Source organism: Salvelinus namaycush, chromosome 38 (genome assembly GCF_016432855.1).
Source record: "Salvelinus namaycush isolate Seneca chromosome 38, SaNama_1.0, whole genome shotgun sequence".
Lineage (NCBI taxonomy): Eukaryota > Metazoa > Chordata > Actinopteri > Salmoniformes > Salmonidae > Salvelinus > Salvelinus namaycush.
The window spans coordinates 7,198,753-7,221,093 of record NC_052344.1 but is presented as its reverse complement, the minus strand read 5'-3'; the positions used below and the strand labels follow the sequence as shown (position 1 = coordinate 7,221,093).

General features: G+C 42.7%; 1 protein-coding gene across 1 annotated transcript in view; it reads right to left on the bottom strand.

Moving 5' to 3' along the window:
• LOC120031969 (pleckstrin homology domain-containing family A member 5-like) overlaps positions 1 to 22,341 on the bottom strand; it is a 182,639-nt gene that overhangs the window by 15,550 nt on the left and 144,748 nt on the right. Inside the window, exons 12-16 of the mRNA XM_038977861.1 lie at positions 2,958 to 3,133; positions 2,311 to 2,648; positions 2,016 to 2,099; positions 933 to 1,052; positions 219 to 272 (exon numbers count right to left, since the gene is read on the bottom strand). Of these exons, the coding sequence (XP_038833789.1) occupies positions 219 to 272; positions 933 to 1,052; positions 2,016 to 2,099; positions 2,311 to 2,648; positions 2,958 to 3,133 (772 nt within the window). The remainder of the gene's footprint in view (positions 1 to 218; positions 273 to 932; positions 1,053 to 2,015; positions 2,100 to 2,310; positions 2,649 to 2,957; positions 3,134 to 22,341) is intronic.

Sequence of the window (22,341 nt, the reverse complement as noted above, 5' to 3'; positions counted from 1 at the left end):
GTGTATGCTTCAGGAGGGCCGGAGAGAAAAGAGTGAAAAGGAGAGAGAAAGTATAGAAAAGACAAAAAGGAGCGTGGGCCTGGCATTTGAGTCACTAATAACCCTGGGCAGAGTGAGAGCAGCTGGGTGTATGACCAACCCCGAGGAGTGCCTAACCCTGAGAAACACACACAGAGAGAGAGACTGAGAGCAACCAAAGATAAAGCAGTACTCCTCACCTGGCTGTCCAGATACATGAGGTTCCTCTGAAGGTGATGGGACAGAACCTCACTCTAACATCAGAAGGCAGTAGAGAAAGAGGGAAGAGAGAAGAGTCAGACAGGAGAGAAAGAGAGAAGGGAGAGGGAGATTGAGTAAGGGAAACAGCAGGAAATAGAAGTAGAACTGGTACAAGCTGATAGTGAAAGATGGAGATGAAAGAGGAAGTAGCTACTGTGGCTTTGGCATTCATCCGAAGCATGAACCACCACAGCCATTTACTGTTGATTACCGAGCTAAACCAAACCATGCAAAACCCATTGCAAGAGGATTTGTTCACCACACATCAAATCAAACTACTTACCAACACTTTCCTCGTAAAGGCAATGGGAAACCACAGCAGACAACAAGCAGGCAATTACATGATACTCATACCACGCTGTCCTCTGCACGTCAACAGTTCAAAAGATGAAATCAAGGCCAGATGAACACAGCACACCAAAAGGGTTGAAATGAGTTCAAAACTGAACCAAAACTCAACCATACACCACTGAACCACACAGGTAGGAGCAAACACATAATATGCATTCACTGGAATGCATGGCCTGCTCATAGAGCCGTGAGCTGCATGGAGATGGCACATCAACACCCAACCACCCACCCCCACACACACACACACCACCCCTGGAGGTGACCAATGGCATGCTGTGCATGTGCACCCTCCTGGTGCTAACCTTGGCGTTGGGCCCCTCCATGCTAAGGATCATTAGCTGAGCCACAGTGTGCTCCCGGATGCTGTTGAGCTCCGCCTGCTGCCGACGCAGCTTTATGAGCAGCAGGGTCAGCTCCTCTGGCTGCACAACGCAGCGTAGACACAGAGGAGACAACGAGACAGTCAATTCATCCAACGGTCGATCAATGAACAAATACATGAACCAAACCTCACTTGATGTTCCATTTGGCGATGATTTTAAATTGAGGAAAAGTAGCGAAAGCTTTTGTAATCCCTGGCCTATCCTATGTTTCTAACCAGGACTCTGGCGAGTCTTTAGGCACAAGATGCCTTTGGAAACACTGGTTTTGGGTCTCGGCCTGTGCTGGGCCTGGGCTATAGGACTTCCACCTTTAGAGAATCTGGCAGAAATAAACTCCCGGAGTCTCCTGACTCCAAACGGAGTAACTCTCCATCAAATGGAGGTGAAAAGTGAGAGAACATATTCAGTAGCAGGAAAAGCGATAATTTCAAATCACTTATGACAAATATTTCTCATCAACTGCATTCTGAAGCCGCCGCTCTGTGCGCATTGCACTGGAGTTACACAAATCACAATAATATTCAGAGTTACAAAATGAACTGTGCAGAATATCAATCTCTCCGGCTGATTCTAGTCTACTCAATTTGAGAGGACACAGCCAAAGGCAATTTCATTGGTGCCACTGTCTCTCTCTCTCTCCGTATCATCACCAAGACAATGCCATTATTTTAATCAAATTGTGTCTGCTACTGACAGACATAACAAATGCTTGCAATAAAAGACAGCAGAGAATGTAACGAGGCACATACTCTGACAGAAATACAGTACACATACAGGCTATCCATTGTAGCATGACAGAACGACAGTAATACGTGATAGCTTGTGTGCTTGTTTTTATTCCTGTCACAAGAACAGATTTTGTATTTGCGTCCCATTGAAATCATACCAATAGCATAACTATCATTCACAATGCATTGTTGCCGAGAGAAAAGAGGACAGTAGAGAGGAGAACGAGAAAGCAGAGAAGAGGTGAAGGAGGTCAGAGTTCGTTAGGTGACTCACCGTCTTGCCCTGTAGTGACTGTGGGGTAATGGTCTGCACTGGGAGGCCTGCTGGCATGGACCGGCGGTCAGGTGGGTAGTTATACTGAGAGAGAGACAGGACGAGGACAGGATGCTATGTTACATGTACTGATTTCAACTGGCCGACAAGTAAAATGAATGCTTTATTTATAAATACAATAACTACTGCTCAATGCAGAGCAATTCCAGTCATTTATGTATGCTTGAAACCCTTGGTGATTATTTTGATGTGTAAGACTGGCTTAGATGATTGTGGTCCATTCCCTGTCCGTTACCTTGGTGAGGTGTGTCCTGTGCCTGCAGTCTATAGTCATAGTCTGGTCCCCTCTGAAGACGGGTGAGGACACCTCGGACCTGGTCGACCCTGGTGGGTTGTCTCTGCGGTGCTGGCCCGGAGGGGAGAAGGTGTGGTAGAGGGCCAGGGATCCATGGGAGGGGGATGTGGGGATGGAGTGGGCCACCCCCTGGTGCTCAGAGATGTTCTCCATGGTCTTGGGGCTGGGCAGGGTCCCGTAGTGGCCTGGTGGTGGCGGGCCCTGCCTGGAGAAGGCCTGCCTCTGCTGCCACTCATACAGCTGCCACATGGTGTCGTCCCTCATGGAGCGTCTCTTGTCTGCATTTACAGTTTTACATTTGAGTCATTTTGCAGAGGCTCTTATCCACACAGACTTTAACTAGGTTAAAACAAACAATATGTCACAGTCGTTACAAGGAAAACCGCACAACCTCAAGATAGTGGCTATCTGCAAAATCAGTGCCAGAAAGAAAATAAGTGTGAGTGCAAGAAAGACAAGTATAACAGCAAAGTCTTCAACTGCGTCCCAAACGGCTCCTTATCCCCTATAGTCCCTGGTCAAAAGTAGTGCACTACATAGAGAATGGGGCACAGCCAAGTACAACAGTAAAGTTTAAGACCCATCACCTGAGTTGGATGTGGGAGCCAGGGCACGGTCGTAGATGGAGCCGGCCACGCTGCAGATGCTCTCGGGTCGGGACAGCATGTTCCTGGGGAGGGTACGGTAGCCCTCGGGGTAGCGGGGAACGATCTGGGCACGGTGGCTGGGCATGTTGCGGGGCAAGGTCTGGTAGGAGGTGATGCTGGAGGACAAGGAGGGGGAAATCAGTCAATGAATCAGCTAATAAAACATGATTTTCAATAGCATCATTTACAAATACTTTGATCAATCAATCCACTCATATAGCATTTTATAAACTGGGTGGTTCGAGCCCTGAATGCTGATTCGCTGACAGCCGTAGTATATCAGACCGTATCCCACGGGTATGACGCGATGTGTCGTGCCTATGAACAGCCCTTAGCCATGGTATATTGGCCATATACCACACCACCTCATGCCTTATTGCTTAAATATAGTTCCAGAGAAGAACCTGGGCCTAACCCCTAAAGAGCAATAATAGGTACTTTAGTAGTGTAAGTACAGCATCGCTTACTGCCTCTCTCTGTTAGTCTTACAGCATCCCTTACTGCCTCTCTCTGTTAGTCTTAACAGTACTGTACAGCATCGCTTACTGCCTCTCTCTGTTAGTCTTAACAGTACTGTACAGCATCGCTTACTGCCTCTCTCTGTTAGTCTTAACAGTAATGTACAGCATCGCTTACTGCCTCTCTCTGTTAGTCTTAACAGTATTGTACAGCATCGCTTACTGTCTCTCTCTGTTAGTCTTAACAGTACTGTACAGCATCGCTTACTGTCTCTCTCTGTTAGTCTTAACAGTACTGTACAGCATCGCTTACTGTCTCTCTCTGTTAGTCTTAACAGTACTGTACAGCATCGCTTACTGCCTCTCTCTGTTAGTCTTAACAGTACTGTACAGCACGCTTACTGTCTCTCTCTGTTAGTCTTAACAGTACTGTACAGCATCGCTTACTGTCTCTCTCTGTTAGTCTTAACAGTACTGTACAGCATCGCTTACTGCCTCTCTCTGTTAGTCTTAACAGTACTGTACAGCATCGCTTACTGCCTCTCTCTGTTTGTCTTAACAGTACTGTACAGCATCGCTTACTGTCTCTCTCTGTTAGTCTTAACAGTACTGTACAGCATCGCTTACTGTCTCTCTCTGTTAGTCTTAACAGTACTGTACAGCATCGCTTACTGCCTCTCTCTGTTAGTCTTAACAGTGCTGTACAGTACCTACTACCTCCTGTAAAAGGCACTGTACACTACCTACTACCTCCTGTAAAAGGCACTGTACACTACCTACTACCTCCTGTAAAAGGTACTGTACAGTACCTACTACCTCCTGTAAAAGGCACCGTACAGTACCTACTACCTCCTGTAAAAGGCACTGTACAAAACCTACTACCTCCTGTAAAAAGGCACTGTACAGTACCTACTACCTCCTGTAAAAGGCACCGTACAGTACCTACTACCTCCTGTAAAAGGCACTGTACAGTACCTACTACCTCCTGTAAAAGGCACCGTACAGTACCTACTACCTCCTGTAAAAGGCACTGTACACTACCTACTACCTCCTATAAAAGGTACTGTACAGTACCTACTACCTCCTGTAAAAGGCACCGTACAGTACTTATTACCTCCTGTAAAAAGGCACCGTACAGTACCTACTCCCTCCTGTAAAAGGCACCGTACAGTACCTACTACCTCCTGTAAAAGGCACTGTACAGTACCTACTACCTCCTGTAAAAGTCACTGTACAGTACCTACTACCTCCTGTAAAAGGCACTTGGCTCCAGCTCCCTCTCACAGGAAATGAGCTGGAGGTAATACAAATCAGTCTTATTTATATTTTCAAAGACCACAGAGAACTGTCCTCTTATCAGACCAGTTTTCAGCAGCTTGCCTAAACCAGCAATGAACCGACTATGGTAGGCCACAGAATAGGCCTGTTATGGCTGTCTAGCCTCCATTATTATGGTGTCTCATTGGAGAGTACAGCCTTCTCCGTATAAGCCACAGAGAAGCATCATCCTTCAAACTAGAGGTCAGGTCTTCCCCGGGAGTAGCCTTCCCTAAGACCTGAAGAATTTATGTTAGCTCCTTGAGGCTTGAGCTCTGTGGGCAAACACAAGTAATAGACCCGGGTTCATACCCAGTTGGTCACAGAAGCATCTCTCTAGCCACAAGTTAAGCCCTCCCCAGGTCTTCCTAGTGGTCGTCCAGGGTGAACGTTGCAGACGGACCAGGGGGTCCCGTTCTTTATCAAGGTGACTATGGACTCCATAGAGAGTAGGGGGCTACACACACATGACATTGTCACAGGGAATGCCAGGGGTATAAGACTGGAAAGCTGTTAATGTCGGCACTGCCTAGGTGGGTGGGTAGATTTACAGAGGGGAGGGCGCGGCAGACGAATCTCAGGACTTCTGCTGCGTTTTCCGCCACACAATTTACATCCATCGTACTGTACATTCCTATCGAGTCGACCAGATACCTGTCAGTGAGTACAGTATGATATCGACCCAGAGTGGAAGTCTGTCGGCGAGCCAGATTTTTTTCATGAAGGTAACACAAAGTAACATAAATAGTAATATCACGTGTTCTCAATAGGGGGGCGCCATTTCGACTTTGTAAAAAATCGTTCCCAAATTAAACTGCCTCGTACTCAATTCTTGCTCGTACAACATGCATATTATTATTACTATTGGATAGAAAACACTCTCTAGTTTCTAAAACCGTTTGAATTATATCTGTGAGTAAAACAGAACTCATTTTGCAGCAAACTTCCTGTCAGGAAGTGAGAAATCTGAAATCGAAGGCTCTGTTCCAGGGTCAGTTTATTAATTTGCATGTAATCTATGGGTCGACATGCACTGCATACGCCTTCCCCTAGATGTCAGTAGGCAGTGAGAATTGGAATGGGGTGTCTAGCTAGATCTGAGGCCGAACAAGAGTTCTTGGAACCGTGGGTGTAGTCTTTTCACCGTTCGTCATGACGCGAGACAGACCTCAGGATTGCGTTCTGAAAAGCTGTTGTTATAGGCGTTAGATATATCCGGCTCTGATTTTATTCGATATATGTGTTAAAAACATCATAATGTAGTTATTTTAAACTGAGTTATATCAGTTTATATCAGTATATTGCGATTTTCGGGATTTTCTTTGTGCTGCGTTCTGGGGATTTGGACACGTCTGCACCACATGGCTAACGTTTGCTGCTAATTCCACAGTTGAAGACGACATTCTACAACCGAGCAACGATTATTCTGGACAAATGACAACTTGTACAAGATTCTGATGGAAGCTCATCAAATAGTAAGAAATATTTATGATGATAATTCGTATTTCTGTCGAAAATGTTAAACTATTATTCCGCCATTAATTTCGGCGCGGTCTCGCTTTAACGTACGCTGTATGTCGTAGTAACGTTAATTTTAAAAATCTAACACAGCGGTTGCATTAAGAACTAGTGTATCTTTAATTTGCTGTCCAACCTGTATTTTTTAGTCAAGTTTATGATTAGTTATTGATTAGATTAGGTGCCTCTCCCAAGATTTCACCCGACATTTTGTTTGCAGTTTGGCTACTATTCACATTGTAAAACCACGATTTGTGCCGCTAAATATGCACATTTTCGAACAAACCATATATGTATTGTGTAATATGATGTTATAGGACTGTCATCTGATGAAGTTTGAGAAGTTTGAAAAGGTTAGTGAAAAAATTAATATCTTTTGCTGGTTTATTCGCTATCGCTAACGTTATGTTGAATGAATGGGGCTGTGTGGTAGGCTATTGTAGTAAGCTAATATAATGCTATATTGTGTTTTCGCTGTAAAAAAAAAATCTGAAATATTGGCTGGATTCACAAGATGTTTGTCTTTAATTTGCTGTACACCGTGTATTTTTCATAAATGTTTTATGATGAGTATTTAGGTATTTCATGTTGGTTTCTGTAGTTATTCTAGCTGCTTTGCTGAGAGTTGTGATGGTGGCTGCAATGTAAAACTATGATTTATACCTGAAATATGCACATTTTTCGAACAAAACATATGCAATACAATAAATCTGTTATAGGACTGTCATCTGATGAAGTTGTTTCTTGGTTAGTGACTATTTATATCTTTATTTGGTCGAATTTGTGATAGCTACCTATGCAGTAAAAAAAAAGGTTGAGTCTTTTGCTATCGTTGTTAGCTAATAGAAATACATATTGTGTTTTCCCTGTAAAACATTTTAAAAATCGGAAATGATGGCTGGATTCACAAGATGTGTATCTTTCATCTGGTGTCTTGGACTTGTGATTTCATGATATTTAGATGCTAGTATTTACTTGTGGCGCTATGCTAGGCTATGCTAGTCAGCTTTTTTACTGATGAGGGTGCTCCCGGATCCGGGATGAGTACCAAGTAGAAGTTAACCCTTTAACCGTCTCTTCTTGAAAAACATGTTTAAAAAAATGTCACCTTAAATTCCAAGTACGAACGACTCAAATAATAACATCTAGCAGCTTTTTTTTTACTAGATGTTAGATGTTCATTTGGGAAATTACAGAGCTCTACCGGGCGGTTGAGATCTCAAGAGGGTCATACTAGCAATGTCATATTAGAATAGTAATTTGCATAGCATTTTTACTCATCACAAGCACATTACATACATTAATCTAGATCTGCTTGAATTGCTTTTATACAGTAGATATGTTTATGTTAATAAGGACAGATGTCAAATTTAAACAATTCATGGTCATTTTGTGTCCAAATCGATGCATTTTTAGGTGCTGTATAGCACAATGTCCCCAAAATAGTTCTTACATTTCTAATGACCCAGGTTTTTCCACCATGTTTCACACATGTTTAGGCTACCTTTTGAGATAGCTACCCTGCTACCTGCCTGTGGGGCGGCAGGGTAGCCTTAGTTCGAATCCCCGAGCTGACAAGGTACAAATCTGAGCAAGGCAGTTAACCCACTGTTCCTAGGCCGTCATTGAAAATAAGAATTCGTTCTTAACTGACTTGCCTAGTTAAATAAAGATAAAATAAAAATACCTTTTGAGATCATGTATGACAGTGCATTTTTTTTGTACTAGTATAGGAGAGTTGTTCAGATACTTATTTTCAATACAGAACACACTTACATTTTTGTATTTATTTGGTATAAATATGGCTTATCAGGCTTAAATAGAGGAAGTTCTTGGAAATGATCTTAGCAATGAAGATCACAGCAATAATGCTACACGCACATACCCGAACACACACCACATGTGGAAAGGGAAGAGACAGAGCAATGTGTCCTCCCACCACTAAGTCTTCTTGACCATTTTGGAGTGCCGCCATTTCCTAATGTTCTTGACCTTGGGATTTCACTTGAAATATGTCATCATTATCTGCTACTGTAGTCTTCTCCAGAGCCCTGTAGCGTGCCTTTATGCAGGTTGACGTTTATAGGGATGAATCGTCTCCTGGAGGCCCAGCTGAGCGGTTTCCGTTAAATGGGCCAGCCGCAAAGTCAAAATAGGCTATATAGTAAAACATGTTTGAAAACCAAAATTAGCTTTTAGTTTAAGGTTGGGCATAAAGTTAGCAGTGTGGTTAAGGTTAGGTTTAAAATCAGATTTTATGACTGTGGCTATGCCCGCTAGTGACCACCAGTGTTGGGATTAGTTACTTGAAAAAGTAATATATTTCCCACTAGTTACCACCAGTGTTGGGATTTGTTACTTGAAAAAGTACATATTAATCATTACATTTAACTCCTTCTGCTTATGCTAAGGCAGGGGAATTGTTTTTTGAAGGCCCAACGCAGTCAAAAGAGAGTTTTTCCTGTGTTTTATATACATTTACAGACAATGAGGTTGGAATAATACTGTGAATTTGTGAAAGTGATGATAATGCCCTTTAAGTGTAAGAGCTGTTTGAAAAGATCGCCTGAAATTTCAGCCTGTTTTGGTGGGATGGAATTTTGCATGCCTGGTGACATCACCAATTCTTGCTTGAGAAATTGCTATTTGCTAAAACACAATTTCTTTTTGACCATTTTAATTGAAAACAATCACGGCAAGGTACTTAAATGTTAACAATAAACAATAATCAAAAATCAAATAATACAATAAAACTAGGTTCCCTCCAACTCACAAATATAGCGCAGAAATAACAATTGTCCAGAAAGGGAGACACCTCCCCACACCCATGAGTTAAGAATTGTTAAATGACATATGTAGCAGACCATATACAGGTAAAACATTTGTTAAACAACTAGCAACTAAATGTATGTACAAACTTCTGATCTATGTTGAAATTTAAATAAATGGTTCATGGTCATTCATGCATTGTCATTCAAAGCAGCATACAGCAGATGGTCGGTCACATTGGTTTTACCCTGATATACAACAAAAATAGTATAAAACCTTTTTCAGGTCCTCTAAGCAACAAAGACACAAACAAACATATGTGTTAGTGATAAGGTGTTGAATTTGTAGAAAAAAAATAAACAGGCTTATTTAATTTAAGGAATCAGAATTGTCTAAACAAACCTCAAATACCGGTAGACGTTTTGTACCGAGGATTATTACATTTTATTTTATTTTTTAATTCTCCCCAATTGGTAGCTACAGTCTTGTCCCAAAGCTGCAACTCCCCTACGGACTCGGGAGAGGCGAAGGTCGAGAGCCATGCTCCGAAACACGACCCTGCCAAGCCGCACTGCTTTTTGACGCGGAGGAAGGAAACACCGTCTAGCTGGCGACCGAGCTTGCAGGTGCCTGACCACCACAAGGAGTCGCTAGAGCGCGATGGGACAAGTAAATCCCGGCCAGGCAAACCCTCCCCTAACTTGGACAACGCTGGGCCAATTGTGTGCCGCCTCATGGGTCTCCCGGTCACGGCTGGATGTGACACAGCCTGGGATCGAACCCGGGTCTGTAGTGACGCCTCAAGCACGGCGATGTAGCGCCTTAGATTGCTGCGCCACTCGGGAGGCTCTTAGTACCGAGGACTTTTAACTGCAAATGCAATACCTCAACAAATCTGCTAACATTATTTGTCTCAGCATTAACACAAGGTCCTACATAACCCTCTGATCTCAGGCTTCAGTTGGAGGTTTCAGTTTAGCCCACAGTCTGTCCCAGAATGCCTGGTGCTGATGGGGGTCCTGGGGCCAGTCCAGATAGGTCCTAGTCTTGACAAGGCGAGCCAGCCTGTGGTGGGGAGATAGCCGGCACGGGGGGATCTTCTCCAGGAAGACCAGGAGGAGGATGTCCCTTTGCTCCACCTGCAGCCTGGAGGTGGCCAGCTTCATCTCCAGGGAGCACCAGTTACTGCGCAGGTAGTGGCGGCTGACCAGGCAGAGGGTGTGTCGGCTCCGGTAGAGGCTGTCTGTGATGTTCTCCACAATGTCCTTCCCCAGCTGGAAGTCCCTGCTGTGCAGACAGAGGCGCAGGAAAGGGGGACCCCTCTTCTCCAGGTTGGGTAGTAGCTCCTCCACCACCCAGCGCTCGTCCTTCCCGCTGTAGGAGACAAACGCATCGTAGTGGTAGCGCCCCCTGGTGTTTGATCGCATCGCCTCCGACAGCCAGCCAAGGGTGATGTAGTAGAGGGGGAGGAGGTAAGGACCGGCCAGATTATGGACCAGCACCACCAGCATGAAGAACAGGACTCCCAGGCCAGTCGCAGCAAAGAGCACAAAGCCCACCTCTGTTGTGCAGTTGGCTTCTGTGTACTTGACAAAGTTAGGTGTGTCTAGTCCATTGTCTGACAAGCATATCAAGTCTTCTAATTTATACATAACTTCATGATTAAGCATGATCACTTCAACCGGCCTGTACGCCTTTGCCCATGCAATGAGCCAAGCATTGTCACAACTGCAAAAAATCTGTAATGTATCAAGTATCAAATACTTTAGGCTAGAGAGAGGTTCAGTAAAGCTGTAGATTACATTATAAATGTTCTCGATACGCAAATATAATGTTTTCAAGGATTTAAAGTCTTTAGTTAAACCCCCCTCCAAAGAGTCAATCCTGCAGTTTGAAAGTTTCAGAACCTCCAGTTTGGTCAGGTTGTGAAAAATGATGTCGGCAGAACGCTGTGTTAAAAGATCCACCTGTATTAGAGTCAGTTTCTTCAGGTGAATCAGCTGATTCATTGATGTTAAATCCACACTTTTAGCTGAAAGCTTTGATCTGTAGACAAATGTCTCCACGGACGTGAAGTACTTTCCCATGAATTCAGCTCCACAAAGGAATTCTTCAGCATCAGCATTAAGATGGGTTACAGACTGAAAGAAGGGTCTGTCACAGTCTTCAAATGACACTGTCTGGCCTTTGAGTTGGAGACTCAGGTTCTGTTTAGATGTGACGTTACTGCCAATAATCAACTGCATTGGCCTCATACCTGAACTAATGTACAGATGAGTCAGGTGACTCAGAACGTCACCGAATACAAGTGTCAGATTCAGCTTTATCACGGGTTCTCTTGGTGGATAGTTCAAGTACCCCAGAAACACTTGTCTTAGACACGTAAGTTGTGCGAAAGACATTGCTTCAATATTGTAGATCTGTGGATTTCCCCTGAGGTCTAACAATGTCAAACTATGTAAACCAATAAACGTGTTTGCATATAACTGGGTTATATTATTTTGTGTAATGTCTAAGGACTCCAGATTTGCCAATCCGAAGAAAGCAAAGTCTTCAATGTTTGAAATGAAACAACATGACAAATCTAGAGTCCGCAGGTTCTCAAGACAGCTGAACTGTTTTGCAAAAAGCGTTTGTACATTTCTCGACATGAAAGTGAGTCGTGTTAACCATGTGATTGGTTGTTTTCGGAAGGAGCAGAGGTCAAGACTGTTTGCTGTCTGGTCACATACATATAATATTTTAAGGTTTTTGAGACTGGAAATAAAATTCAATTTCAAATGGGGAGAAGAATGGAAGGCTTCGAGTCCATGAAAACCCATAGATTCCAGCCCAATGCACAATTCCACACTGGACATGGAGAGGCTGCTTGTATTGACATGGGCTAAATGTATTTCCTTGACTGAAAGCAAAAACACTACATTACAGATACTTTCAAAATCAATGTCAGTCCTACCAGAGAAATACAAGAACTGGATTTGCTTAATGCCAGACAGGGGAAGGCGCAGTAGGACATCCTGGTTTAGGACCCCAGAAAAACGTGTCAGGTTCTGGAGACAAGCCAGTGCACCTTCCTCTATATGTTTTATTTGACCGAAACCTAAACTAGCGCTTGTTAGATTGCTTTCGGTGGCGTTTAAGATGGAGCAGTTTGATTGGTTTAATGATTGTATATTTGGTGCCTGTACATTTAACTCTGTAAGTGACATTATATTAATTATTCTGCATAGTATTTCTGACAAATCCTCTACACAGGGTTCATGAATAAAGACACGTTGTAATTGAGGTATGCCATGGAAAACATCTGGTGCCATTGCTGATAGCCTATAACCAATTATGGTCAAATTACTTAGCTTGACTAGATCTCTGAATGTGTTAGGCCCAATATGACAATCACAGCACCCAGTGACCAATCCATTAATGTACATATGTTGCAGATTTTGAAGGCCCTGGCTATTCCCAGCTGGAAGGATTTGAGGAAAACAGCCTCCAATGTACAGGTACTTCAAATACTGAAAACGAGCGAAAAAGCCCAGAGACATGGAACTATTTTCACCATGTTTCATAGATATGCAGAGGGTATTGATATTAGAGGGAAGTCCAAGCAGATCCTCCTCGATGGCTGTGACATCTCGACAGGCAGCAGTGTACTGTTCTGCCAAAGGACAGTAGTTCCAGGTGGGAAAGTGTTGACCACTGTTATAAACGTGGCATTTAGGGTGCATCCATCCACTAACACTCTGAATCAACAGGAACAGGGGAAACATAGCTCTCATCTCTCCCAACAACAGTCAAATCTACTGAGATGATTGTCAGAAGTTTGGATCCGGTTGAAATCTGTAGAATGTCGGTTTGATGCAGTAACACCCTTCGGAGTGTTGCAAACAGTATGGAGTCTTTCTTCTTCTTTATTATTTCAGATGCCTTTCTCCTTGGTAACTAACAGCTCACAGCTTTTTGTTGTTCCAATCCTCTGCCCTTTCACCCTCCAGTTGAATGGTACTTAAGGTTACAAAGTCATTCTCTAATGGTTAGTTTGGTTCCAAAAGTAAATAAAGTATAAATGTCCCACAGTCAATGAAGAAATGAGTGGAGGGCTGCAAAGTGTTCTCTGATTGTCACAGTTATCGTCTGTATACATCTGAGGAGCAGCAGAACTTTATTCGTACAGTACAGTCATAGTGTCTGTTAACCAGCTTGTGAAAGTCTCTATTTACAGCTCTCTTTCAGTTCCTCAAAAAAAAACAGACATTCTTTCTTTCAAAAAAGACGATTGACATGAAGGATATGTTTGAACATGATAGATTTCAGAAGATCACTAAGATATCTGTAAGAGTTACAGAGGGTCAAAGATCATACTCCCAAGAGGTTAGAGCTACTTCTCTATCGCCTGCTCCATGTGCTCTGGCTCTTCCCGCGGCTCAGCCGGCCACCCCTTGAGCCCCCCCCAAAAACAATCTTGGGGTTGTCCTTGGGCTTTCTGTGGCTGCGAACTCTGGCGTCGTTGCTGTCCTCCATTATTACCTTCCGTCTGCCGCCAAGGAAGGGTCTCGCATCCACCCATCACTTCTTCCCATGTCCAAAACTCCTTTACCTCGTGGATACGCTGCTTGGTCCTCTTTTGGTGGGGTATTCTGTCACGGTTGTCGTAAGAACGGGACCAGGGCGCAGCGGATGTTGAGTTCCACATATTTAATTCAAAGAGAAACTTAAACAAAACAAAATTTAACAATAAACGAACAACTAAACGTGACTACGTGGTGCACATGCACAAAACAATATCCCACAAACACAGGTGGGATAAATAGTTACTTAAATATGATCCCCAATTAGAGACAACGATTTCCAGCTGCCTCTAATTGGGAATCATACAAAACACCAACATAGAAAATAATAAACTAGAATACCCCCTAGTCACGCCCTGACCTACTACACCGTAGAGAAAGAAGGGTTCTCTATGGTCAGGGCATGACACATAAATTGGTGTTAAACCACATTTCATGACCCATGGGGTAAATTAATCAATATTCAGACATAAGGTTGCCAAAATAATCTATATAATAGTATTTGAAAACTGCACTTCATTTTCTCAAAATGTAGTCTGAATATGTGGAAAACATGGTGGAAGAACCTGGATCATTTGAAATTTAAGAACCATTTTGAGGGACATTGCACACTATAAACCACCTGAAAAAGCATTCATTTCAATGTAATTGAATTTTCATGTTTGGACTGACGAAATTACCATAACATCAGTCCTCATTTAACAATGCTTAACCTACATATAAAAGCCATCGAAGCAAACCTAAATTAATATTTGAAATATTGTTTAGATTATAAAAAATGCTATGCAAATATCTAATATGGCATTGCTAGTAATAACCCTCTTTTGACTTCTCAACTGTCTGGTAGAGCTCTGTAATTTCCAGAATAAACAGCAAGTTGTAAATAAATAACGGTTCGGAACCTCCAGCGACGGCCAACGGTCCGGAACCTCCAGCGGTCCGGAACCTCCAGCGACGGCCAACGGTCCGGAACCTCCAGCGACGGTCAACGGTCCGGAACCTCCAGCGAGGGTCAACGGTCCGGAGCTTCCAGGAAAGGCGTCCAGTCCAGCTCCAGGACAGGAGCCTTCCTCTGCGCCGGTGGCCAGTCCGGGTACGGTGTCCAGTCCAGCTCCATGGCCGGCACCTTCCTCAGTACCGGTATCCAGTCCAGGCACGGCGGCCAGCCCAGCTCCATGGCCGGAACCTTCCTCAGCGCCGGTGCCCAGTCCAGGCACGGCGACCAGTCCATCTCCATGGCCAGAGCCAGAAGAAGGCTGCGCTGGTGTAGTAGGTCAGGGCGTGACTCGGGGGTATTCTAGTATATTATTTTGTATGTTGGTGTTTTGTATGATTCCCAATTAGATTGCCAATTAAATTGACAACAATTTAATCATATTTTTCACCAAGTATTTTGAATTTAAAAAAATATGAATCCACCATACATTTTACTGACATATCAACTGCTTGGTTGAGCACATTTAAGAATTCTTGCTTCATAGCCTTTTACATTTTAATTATTTATTTTCATATTCCTACTCTTCAATGTCTAACAGGAATGGTGCAACTGAATTCCTGCCTTTTATCCCATATCTTTGGTGACTGATTTTGAGTTCTCTTACAGCCCTCTCAGTGGGCAAAGTGCCAAAACACTAAACTGCAGCAGCCCAAAAGGATACAAATGATGTGCATTTTTGCAAGGGGGAGTTGACCAATCAATAGGTATGTGCAGCTTTCCAGAAGGACAACCATCTCTGCAGGACTCCACCAAAATCAGACCTTTATGGTAGAGTGGCTAGATGGAAGCCCCTCAGTAAATGCATGACCGCCCGCTTGGAGTTTGCCAAAAGGCACCTAAAGGACTCTCGGACCATGAGAAACAAGATTCTCTGGTCTGATGAAACCAAGATTGAATTCTTTGGCCTGAATGCCAAGCGTCATGTCTGTAGGAAACTACGGTGAAGCATGGTGTTGACATCATCATGCTGTGGGGATGTTTTTCAGCAACAACGACTGGGAGACTAGTCTGGATCGAGGCAAAGATGAACAGAGCAAAGTACAGAGATATCCCTTGATGAAAACCTGCTCCAGAGCGCTCAGGACCTCAGACTGGGGCGAAGGTTCACCTTCCAACAGGACAACGACCCTAAGCACATGGCCAAGACCACACAGGAGTGGCTTTGTGACAAGTCTCTGATTGTCCTTGAGTGGCCCAGCCAGAGCCTGGACTTGAACCCGATCTAACATCTCCGGAGAGACCTGAAAATAGCTGTGCAGCAACGCTCCCCCTCTAACCTGACAGAGCTTGAGAGGATCTGCAGAGAAAAGTGGGAGAAACTACCCAAATACAGGTGTGCCAAGCTTGTAGCATCAAACCCAAGAAGACACAAGGCTGTAATCGCTGCCAAAGGTTCTTCAACAAAGTGCTGAGTAAATGGTCTGAATACTTACGTAAATGTGATATTTCAGTTTCTTATTTTTAACACATTTGCAAAAAAAACATGGGGTATTGTGTGTAGATTGATGAGGGAAACAAAACAATTTTGTCAATTTTAGAATAAGGCTGTAACATAACAAAATGTGGAGAGAGTCAAAGGGTCTGAATACTTTCCGAATGCACTTGTAGATACATGGACTGACACGATACAGAAATTATGCGTTTAATCAAAAATGAAAGGTTCAAACTAGAGAACGAATCGATGTGATTCAATATGGTTTGCTGCACTAACATTTGTTGCATAAATACATTTATTTTCCATCCTAAATTAAAATCTGCTGTTGATGGAGCTCATGAGCTGGGCCTCTCTGAGCTGGATCTGTATGAGCTGACACGTGTGTGTGTGTGTGTGTGTGTGTGTGTGTGTGTGTGTGTGTGTGTGTGTGTGTGTGTGTGTGGACGTGTTTAACGTCCACACACTAACTTGAAGTCCCCACAAGAATAGTAAACAAATGAAAATTTGACCAACTGGGGACATTTTGTTTTAATGCTATTTTTAGGGGTTTTAGGGTTAAGGTTATGGTTAGAATTAGGGTTTAAGATTTGGGTTAGGAGCTATGGTTAGGGTTAGTGGAATGGGACTGAATCCCCACAATATTAATTATATAAGACTGTGTGTGTGTACACAATGTAGGCACCTGAGCTAAACCATAATGGAGACTAGGCATCTACCATTCCACTACCACTATCAGATTAGGGGCCGATGTTTTTTGTCACCCAAATAGGGGTTCTGAAATCACCATCACCCTCTAATTAACCTGTCATTTTAGCAGATTTAGTGTTTGAGCTAGTAACGCATCAATATTTATCGCTTACAAATTAGCTATGACATAGCCAGTGAATATATAGCACAATTTGGGATTTCAGAAGAGTGATTTTCTCTTCTCCTTTCTTTACGGACATGAAGTGCGCCTCGCAAAAGTGATTGCTGTCATCGTTATGAAATGATCAACTTTACCCTGTATATCTAAAAATGACCATATACACTGATTGTTTAAAAAAACTATTGCCGATAGAGAACCTGAACAATCAAAATGAAATCTGTTGTCAGCCCCATTCAGCAGGTATAGCCAGATGAGTTGTGTTTCCGGTTTACTTTCACACAATTTTCAACAGCGAATATATAACAATAAACTAGCAAATCACATAGGTTGTCACGCAACTAATAAAGCCTAAGATCACACAAGCCATTTTAGCATTTGCAAGCTGAAGGTGGCGCACAGATGGGCAAGATCAGGAACAGGCTGCCTACCTCGAGTTGGTCAGCGCGCAAAGCTGGGCACAGCGCGCAAAGCTGGGCACAGCGCGCAAAGCTGGGCACAGCGCGCAAAGCTGGGCACAGCGCGCAGTTTGACTAGGCTACTAATTTTCCCTGGGGGTTGTTCGGCTTGCAAATGACTTGTAGATCAATGACCGTCAACACAGTTACATGTGGTTCGACACTGTTGTCACCAAATATTAGGTCTTTTCGGAAGGCAGAAATAATGTAATATGAGCATTAAAAAATTGTGAACCGGCGATTCCTAACATTTTACTAGATTTTTGGACCGGCATGCAAAACATGCTCTACCTGCCGGATGAGAATATTAATTACCTGTATTTACATTTCAGTCATTTAGCAGACACTCTTATCCAAAGTGACTTATAGGACCAATTAGGGTTAAGTGCTCTGCTCAAGGGCACATCGACTGATTTTTCAAGTAGTCGGCTCAGGGAATCGAACCAGTGACCTTTCGGTTACTGGCCCAATGCTCTTAACCGCTAGGCTACCTGCTGCCGCTAATTACCTGTGTGTTTATCTAATTAAAGCATTATGCTAATAAGTCCCCGCATTTGCTTTACCTTTCCTTTATATACCTGGGAGACACAATTAATGGCTGGGTCATTACCATATCACAGACACACTCAGGTCTTTATCAGGAGAGGAGAGCCATGGATAGGTCATGACCCCATTACAGTAAGAGGTGATTGGCTACTAGTGTTAATATGAGTCAGCGATTTGCCAAAGGTACAGTACTTTCTAGCTAATGAGTCACTACATGCCAGTGGAGTGACTCTGTGCTTATTAACAAGGCTAAGTATCAGACACAAAGACACCAACGGCCTTAATGAAGTCTCAAAATCGTGTCCAGAAACTAGCCTGTATATGATGAATAAAAGCATATCCCCTTGAGGATGATACAGAGCATCTGACAGTATTATAAGCCTACAACAACTGCATGGTAAGAGTCCACAACAGTAAGCGAAAAGGGACAGGGGACATTAAGAGAACAGGGGGCTAAATTGAACCAGTCCATTGTTTGTGCTGTTTAGCATCAGTTCCTCTGAGTCCTTCCTCTTCTCAGAGGCTTAATTGCCGTAAACAAATCTAGTTTAATGGATGGTAGAGAGGGAAAAGGGAAAGTAGGGCGCTGGCTCTAATCTCTATTCTCGCTGGCTCTGAGACTAGGCTATAGCAGAGGCTGCAGGCTGAATGTCTGGGCTCCTAATATGGGTTTAGTACAGTAAATTCACAGCCAGAGAGTAGGGACAGAGAGAGTTCAGTGGTAAAGAAGACATAACCTCAAACACAGCCAATAGCCAATGTCATACAAGCACAGGGGCATAAAGTATGCATCTATAACTTATGTTCTACAAACACAGGCACATACGGTCTTCTGTAGAGCCCAGTGAGCTATATCTATAGGGCCCCCGAGTGGCGCAGCGGTCTAAGGCACTGCATCTCAGTGCGAGAGGCGTCACTACAATCCCTGGTTCAAATCTAGGCTGATCACATCTGGCCGTGATTGGGAGTCCTATTGGGTGGCGCACAATTGGCCCAGCGTCATCTGGGTTTGGCATGGGGTAGGCCATCATTGTAAATAAGAATTTGTTCCTTATCCTGTTTGGGATAGGGAGCAGCATTATCACTTTTGCATGAAATGCGTGCCCAGAGTAAACGGCCTGCTACTCTGTCCCAGATGCTAATATATGCATATTATTAGTAGTATTGGATGAAAAACACTCTGAAGTTTCTAAAACTGTTTGAATGATGTCTGTGAGTATAACAGAACTCATATGGCAGGCAAAAACCTGAGAAAAATCCAACCAGGAAGTGGGAAATCTGAGGTTTGTAGTTTTTCAAAGCTTGGCCTACCGAATACACAGTGTCTATGGGGTTTACTTGCTCTTCCTAAGGCTTCCACTAGATGTCAAACGTCTTTAGAAACTTGTTTCGGGCTTCTGCTATAAAGGAGGGGCTCATGAGACCTGTTTGAGTCAGTGGTCTGGCAGAGTGTCTCATGCTCGTGACGCGCACTCCCAACAGAGTTACCTCTCATTCCAGTGCTTTGCTACAGACGATGGAATTCTCCGGTTGGAACATTATTGATGATTTATGTTAAAAACATCCTAAAGATTGATTCCATACATCGTTTGATATGTTTCTACGACCTGTAACGGAACTTTGAGTTTTTGTCTGGACCTAGTGCTCATGAAGATGGATTACTGGGCTGAACACGCTAACAACTAGTGGCTATTTGGACATAAATGATGGACTTTATGGAACTTTATGGAACAAATCAGTCATTAATTGTCAAACTGGGGTTCCTGGGAGTGCATTCTGATGAAGATCATCAAAGGTAAGTGAATATTTATCATGTTATTTCTAACTTCTGTTGACTTCTGTTGGCTGGATTGGGCTCTGAGCGCCGTACTCAGATTATGCTTTTTCCGTAAAGTTTTTTTGAAATCTGACACAGCGGTTGCATTAACTTCACTAGGGTAGGGGGCAGCATTCGGAATTTTGGATGAAATGCATGCCCAAATTAAACTGCCTGCTTCTCGGGCCTAGAAGATATGATATGCATATACACTGGTAGATTTGGATAGAAAACACTCTAAAGTTTCCAAAACTGTTAAAACAGTGTCTGTGAGTATAACAGAACTGAGAAACCTGAGAAAAATCCATTCAGGAAGTAGTTATTTTTTTGGTTTTGTAGTTTTCTATTCAATGCCATTACAGTATCCATTGACTTAGGACTCAAATTGCAGTTTATATGCCTTCCACTAGATGTCAACAGTCTTTAGAATTTTTTTTGGGCTTGTATTCTGAAAAATGAAGAAGTAAGAGCAGTCTGAATGAGTGGACCCTAAAGTGTCACAGACCTTTTTCATGCGCACGACCGAGAGAGTGCGTTTCTTGTTTACCTTTTAAATTGACGACGTTATTGTCCGGTTGAAATATTATTGATTATTTAGGCTAAAAACAACCTGAGGTTTGAATATAAACATCGTTTGACATGTTTCTATGAACATTACGGATACAATTTGGATTTTTTTGTCTTCCTGTTTTGACTGCGTTTGAGCCTGTGGATTACTGAAGAAAACGCGCAAACAAAACTGAGGTTTTTGGATATAAAGAGAATTTATCGAACAAAAGGAACATTTATTGAGTAAATGAATGTCTGCTGAGTGCAACCATATGAAGATCATCAAAGGTAATGGATTAATTTTCTCTATTTCTGACATGTGTAACTGTTCTACTTGGCTGGCTACTGTTTGTAATGATTTGTCTAGTGGGCTATGTTCTCAAAGAACCGTAAGGTATGCTTTCGCCGTAAAGCATTTTTTAAATCTGACACCGTGGTTGGATTCACAAGAAGTTAATCTTTAAACCTATGTAAAATATGTTTTGTTTTCTGAATTTTTATAATGAGTATTTCTGTATTTGAATTTGGCGCCCAGCAGTTTCACTGGCTGTTGAAGAGGTGGGACGCTACCATCTCACGTGCCCAAGAGAGGTTAAGGAGAAGTCTATCTTTAATTCTGTGAATAACACTTGTATCTTTTATCAATGTTTATTATGAGTATTTCTGGGATTTCTGTGGCTATCTGCAAGATCACCGGATGTTAAGGAATCAAAACATTATTGCACATAACGCGCCAATGTAAACTGAGATTTTTGGATATAAATATGCACATTATCGAACAGAACATACATGTATTGTGAAACATGATGTCCTATGAGTGTCATCTGATGAAGATCATCAAAGGTTAGTGATTAATTTTATCTATATTTCTGCTTTTTGTGACTCCTATCTTTGACTGGAAAATTACTTTTGAACTAACATAATCATATGTTGTGCTTTCGCTGTAAAGCCTTTTTGAAATCGGACACGATGTGTAGATTAACAAGATATTTATCTTTCATTTGCTGTATTGGACCTGTTAATGTGTGAAAGTGACATATTTCTGAAAAATATTTTTGAATTTCCCGCGCTGCCTTTTCAGCGGAATGTTGTCGAGGGGTTCCGCTAGCGGAACGCCTGCGCTAGAAAGGTTAACTTCTTGCGACTACAGGGGGTGCTGTTCCGAATTAGCATTTTGTCGTCTCCAAATTAAACTGCCTAGTACTCAATTCTTGCTCGTACAATATGCATATTATTAATTCTATTGGATAGAAAACACTTTCTAGTTTCATACAAAGTTGGAATGATGTCTGTGGGTGACCCAGAACTCTTTCTACAGCGAAATCCATGACAGACAGTGAAAGGTCTGAGAGCGAAGCTCTGGTTTCAGATCAGTTTTTAAGGTCTCTGTCTATCCTATGGAACGACACGAACTGCACCCGCCTTCCCCTGGATGTCAGTAACCAATGAGAAGTGGAATGGGCCTTCTCCGTAGCTCTCAGAGGTTATAAAAGACCAAGGAGTGAGAGTAGCCCCCCTTTCGACGCTCGCCCTTACGCAGGAAGGGACCTCCGGATGCCATTTTCACAGGCTCGGTTATCAACTTGAAATGTATCCGTCTGTAATTTAATTCGATATAGGACTTAGAAACATCATAAGGTAGTTAATTTAAACCGTTTTATAGCAATTTATATCCGTTTAGTGCGATTTTGATGCATTTCTATGTGAAGCACCGGGCACATTTCGGGGTCCCGGTCGAACGTTAGCGGGCATTTAGACGGACAAAGGACATCTTTCGACCAAAAGAAGATTAAACCCAAGAAAGAATACATTGCCCAAGAATCTGATGGAAGAACAGCTCAAAGTAAGCAATATTTAATATGATAAATCGTTGTTCTGTCGAAATATTTTAAACGCATATTTCGCCATTTTGTTTGGTATAGCTTCACTTGGCGAACCCTGTATTGAAAAGTAAGGATAATTTTAAAAATGTAAGTCAGCGGTTGCATTAAGAACTAATTTGTCTTTCGATTCCTGTCAACTCTGTATTTT